The sequence below is a fragment of the Oncorhynchus clarkii genome, chromosome 1 (genome assembly GCF_045791955.1).
Source record: "Oncorhynchus clarkii lewisi isolate Uvic-CL-2024 chromosome 1, UVic_Ocla_1.0, whole genome shotgun sequence".
Taxonomy (NCBI): Eukaryota; Metazoa; Chordata; class Actinopteri; order Salmoniformes; family Salmonidae; genus Oncorhynchus; species Oncorhynchus clarkii.
In genome coordinates this window covers 77,873,958-77,879,381 of record NC_092147.1, presented here as the reverse complement: position 1 = coordinate 77,879,381, position 5,424 = coordinate 77,873,958, and the positions used below count along the sequence as shown (strand labels likewise).

Sequence of the window (5,424 nt, the reverse complement as noted above, 5' to 3'; positions counted from 1 at the left end):
TCTGTAGGCCATGTCACCCCACGGCATAGTTGTTTGTGAACAGGAAAAGCGGACATCGATCGTTTCACTGCAGTTGTATCAAATACCATGCGTATCGAAAACTCACCACACATTTCAATTGAACTTACAAATATTTTTACTATTTTATGACACCATTTATATATTTTTATCCACAGAAATATAAATGATTGACAAAGTAGCCTAATTGCACACAGAACAAATTACCCTATCCTGCCTATTTCAATCATTTGAAATGAATTAATTACTTGGGCTGATGGTCTTGACAGAAACGTTGTACTGTGGTTTGCATTGAAAGGGGAGTCGTTGTTTCAGAAACATAACCTATCCTCTATATTTATATTTTCCCTTCACCTTGTGAGATTCAGCAGCAAAAGAGTATGGGATGAGATGTTTTTAGGGTGAAGACTTTAAGCCCAAGTTTACGTGAATTTGATATCCTTTTCTAGCCATAAAAATGTGCATATTTGTTTCCGTTGATAAAACAAATATTTTGCTATGCTAGCTACATAGGCTGCATATTCTTTCCTCTGACTATAGCGTGTCTGAATGTATAACCCGTACATTAGGTTTGTGTTGTTCTTTCATTCATGCTACACATAGCACTACACATAGCAAACCTATAGCAAAGTCTAATGTCTTATACTTTAATCAAGTTTATTTTTTTCAAAACATACAGCAACAAAAACAGACAATACTCATACATTATGTAGGCCTATTCTAACAACAAAAAGTGCAAAACTTTTAAAGAACATTTACAAAAAAATCGTCAACATCCAAAATACAATGTTGTGAAATAAATAAACCTGTATATAATCTTTCCAACAAAGGAAAGAAATCTGTCAAATGTTAGGCCAAAATGTGTGTGAATCAGCGCATTACTCTCCTGAATATTATACTATTTTGCTTGTAAATAGGCCTATTGGATAATGGAATCTTAATTAACTGGTCATTACAATAACAATGCAGAATGTTATTTATTTGGATCAGCGTTTGCCAAACTGTGGTTCTGTAGGCCCAACCCCAGTGTTATGCAAACCAGATTCCAGAAGTATCAGTGATGAATGATGTTGTTCTATTTATTTGAATAGGCCTAGACCAATTCAAACCATTATTCTCAGAATGTGAGGTTGGATATAGCCCATTACTGAAAGCGTAAGGCAATTTACAGCTCAGAGTATAGTCTTAATTTACAGGATAAATGTACGTTTTCTTTTATTTTTTATTTATTTTTTACATTTGAGTCATTTAGCAGACGCTCTTATCCAAAGCGATTTACAAGAGCAAGTAGGGGCACATCGACAGATTTTTCACCTAGTCGGCTCGGAGATTGGAACCAGCGTCCTTTCGTTTACTGGCCCAACGCTCCGCTAGGCTACCTGCCGCCCCACACATGGGCATATTACATTTTTGTCATTTTGTCAGGGTTATATATAGGAAGCTGGTAGGCCTTATCGTATTTTGTATAATTGTAAGGTGTAGACGTGACTAAGAAAAAATGAGGAACCACTGATTTAGATGACAAATGCTATATTGGTGTGGATATTATACGCCTGTTTGCCAAATGTGTGTTTGATGTAATGTAAATGATCAGACTCTTAACTTGCAGACCTGAATAGGTAGTAGCGTATAACACCTTTATCAAACATGGCAAGTGTCAAGACAACCGGAACTGGTTTTAACGAGAAACTGAAACCTCAAGTGCTTTATATGAAAGACGTAGGTAGTCCTCACACGAGGAGGAGAACTGCACTGTCATGTCCTTTAATCTACATGTGCTTATTTCGGCCCCATCAAACAAAATAGGTGACAAAATAGGCTATCATTAATTTAAGAGTACACACAAAACTCTACTTCTCTCTAAAATGTGTAGCATACATTACAGATAGGCCTACAGCAGTAGCCTACATTGGAGTCTCTGGACAGAGAACCTGAGAAGATATGACTTTTGTAGGCGTTTATTTTCTCCCGCGTGTCTTAACCCTGATCTGTATGACGTTTCCCCCCAAAACGATTTCTAAATTAATTCTCATATAAATAATGAATAAACTGTATGTTTTTTTATTCAATATGCCTACTGATGAATACACTGACAATAAAATGTAAATACATTGTACAATAAATACAAAACATAAATAAATTATTCAAATAATGAAAATCTGTACGATATAAATAGCCCGAAATAAAGTTACCTTTGGCAAGTCTATAGTTACATTTTACAACCCACAGGTAACAAAGTTTGTCTTTCAACGCAAAATAATAAATCGTTGCACTTCAGGATACATAGGCTACTATGGCCATATTTGTTTTGAGGAATTATTGTTTCTGACCTAATTTGTGATCACTGTTTGTTTACCCTATGCCATTTATATGGTGCTTTTGTATGTCCTCCCCATGTTGTAGTTGTGCAATCAGTTTAAGAAAGCATTTGGAGTGACCCTCTTTTGATGAGACAACACTCCTGGAAACCCGCTAGAAATTCCCGGTGAAAAAGACGGTAGGGACGTTCTTAGAGAGTTCGAGATCAGTGTTTGTGGCGAGCTCGTCGGCACACCATAGCCCTGCGCGCTCTGCTGAAGATGCGGCGGCGGGTGCTGGCTCCCTGAGACAAAGTAGCCACTCTGTCCCGATAGTAGCCCAGACGTGCTTACACCGTAACTGTTTGACAAACCCAGAGCACCGACAGATCCACCTAGATGGCGTGTAAGGTCCCCGTTACTCAGCTGGTCCACCCCGGGGAGTAGAGACCCATACGCGTGCCCTTGGTTCAGAAATCCTGCAGATGATCCATTGTAATGGGGATGGTGCAACGATAAAAACGGAGAGATTTGCCAATACAGAGGGTTGTTCGCCCTGTCGTTTATTCCCAAACTGAGAGGCGCAAAGCGTAGTCCCCGTTTCATCGCCAGTTTACCCCTTGAGGTAGCAGAGCGTCTCCGAAGTTTTCCCGTAGTTCCACCAATAAACACATCGTCGCTCGAAGGGTCCAACATCCAGTAGTTCCCTTTGCCCGGGTCGTCGTAATGCCTTGGCACTTTCACAAAACACTTATTGAGGCTCAAGTTGTGGCGGATAGAGTTTTGCCAGCCTTGCTTGTGCTCCCGGTAATATGGAAAGTTCTTCATGATAAACTCATAGATACCGTTCAGGGTCAGTCTCTTCTCAGGACTCTGTCTGATAGCCATCATAATCAAGGCGTTGTAGCTGAATGGCGGTTTATCATATTTCCCATTTTTGCTAGGCTCTGTCGCCCGCTCGGTACCCTCGTCCTCCTTCGGTTTCTCTGGGTTCAAAGGTGCAGATTCCATATCAGGATCCAGAGATTTTTCCGAATCAGAACCCGAATAAACAGTGTTTTTTTCTGGGAGCGCCGAGTCCTGTTTGTCACATTTTGAGGGAAGCAGCAGACTCTTGATACTAAATGAAGTAGATCGGTGCACCATCGGCGGCTCTTTCTGATCTCCCATGCCGGACACTGACAAAAATCTCGGGTTTTGTGTTTAAAAACGAAAAGGTCAGACGCGATCGGATCAGGACATTGCATGCATGAAGGAACTTGTAGGATAGAGAGGAGCCGGGGCTGGGATAGAGAAATTAGTCATTAAGAAGGTTGCGTCTTATCACAAGGCTACATCACCAAAGGGGAGGAGCCTGTAGATTGCTGATGTTTTAACTGTCAACAAATGCCTCTTCCCCATTCGATATTGTTGAAACAAAATATACTTTCAGTGCACTATATTGATTTGTCAGGATGGCTCAGTTTCCGTATCTGTTTACCATCACCTCATCTGTGTGTTTGTGTGTGCACACGAGCAATCCATGCGTGCGTACGTGACTGTTTTCACCTATGTGCGGTGTGCGCGTACAAGTGTTCATCGTCAGTCGTTGCGAGTCCCCCCTCTAAGGACAATGATGGTTTGAATATGTTTCATGTTTAGGCAAACAATGCATTTAAAATGGGGGATTTGAGCATTGTGGGTGCGCTCCAATCATAGTATTGTGCTGGAGTACTGGACACGTCAGAGGCACATCAAAGAGCCTATTCAGTCTGAACGCCGCTACTTCAGCGCCTCTAGTGTAGCGTACTGTGATATGCCTGCGCTGAGAGCGCACTATTTGAGCAACATGCATGGAGTGTTTTGTGACTAAAAATAATTGCCTACAAACTACATTTGGTGCTACTAACGAGCTGTGCATAGCCATACGAGTAACAACTTTGTGTAAGGCTATTATTATTTGCAACAGCCTATTTATTTTTCGAGCTAAATTATAATTCGAGGGTTTTGTTAATGTTTACTTAGGCTACATTTTCTGTACATGTTTACTCCAATTCAAGCCCTTGAATTGAAGGTAATAATATTGGCTGGTTTTAATATATTCAGTGAGGTATTTTAAGAGGTATTTTAAATTATGGAACGTTGAATTTGGGTAAAGTAACCCCTTACCATGTCAAGTGCTTTGAAACCGGGTGAAGAAGCACTGTTAAAATGCTATATGAAACATCTGAACATCGATTTTTACACTTTTAGCAAGAATTACATTTATATTACCTCTGTATTTCCAATGTGTCCAACACCTTCATAAGGGATACGCCTCCACTAGTAGGCCTAGTAGGTAAGAAGGAATAACAAAACAGGCCAGGGACAAGAAAGGTTCTCTGAAATGATTATTAACAGGTTTGGGTGTTATGTCAGGTGTTATGTCAAAATAAATAATAATTTGCCTGTCTACATTAAGATATCAATTACATTTTAGTTTTCATTTAAAAATCTACATTGTGGAGATTATATTTATTGAAACTATTATACTGATTTGTGAAATTAAACTTTCCTTTTGAGAAAAAACACTATTGGGTAATCCTGTACATTTTGTGTCACTGAGGTAGGACTAAGGCTTGGTCTAAAGGACTGTAATCTAACAAAAATGCTGAAGGCAATAACAGGTACGTCTTCACTCCAGGTTGGTCATTGAGTTACTGTGCTTTTGCAACACTGCATACAAGAAGACTGTTGTATACATAGGGTACGTATAATTCCGAATTAAGCACACTGATCTTTTATTCCGGTGTATTATGTTTTCCTTTATCTACAGAAGCACAGAGCTCACCCATGTTTCCAGGTTAAATTGAATATTAATGATAGTCCCATTTTTCCTCTCTAGCATTGTGCTGCTTATTCACTCTATTAAATTGAGCAGGTCTTTGGAGCTGGGAGATAGGTGATGCACTGAAGGCATGTGATGGAACATGTGGGCCTACCAAGTCTTTAATGGTCTACATAAGCAAACTAATGTGTAATGGCACGTTTCCACTCGGAGGCCTGGGGGGCAAATTGAAGCTATCCTCCCAGGCCTGGCACTGGTGAATTTCCCCTGTATAGTGACATGGTAGAGTTGCTGCTTTCAAAA

At 39.9% G+C, this 5,424-nt stretch overlaps 1 protein-coding gene across 1 annotated transcript; it reads right to left on the bottom strand.

The window, feature by feature from the left end:
- Positions 1-419: 419 nt before the first annotated feature.
- Positions 420-3,591, bottom strand: LOC139417747 (forkhead box protein G1-like). The gene has a single exon (XM_071166856.1). The coding sequence runs from the start codon at positions 3,483-3,485 to the stop codon at positions 2,430-2,432; it is 1,056 nt and encodes a 351-aa protein (XP_071022957.1). The 5' UTR covers positions 3,486-3,591; the 3' UTR covers positions 420-2,429.
- Between the last annotated feature and the right edge of the window lie 1,833 nt (positions 3,592-5,424).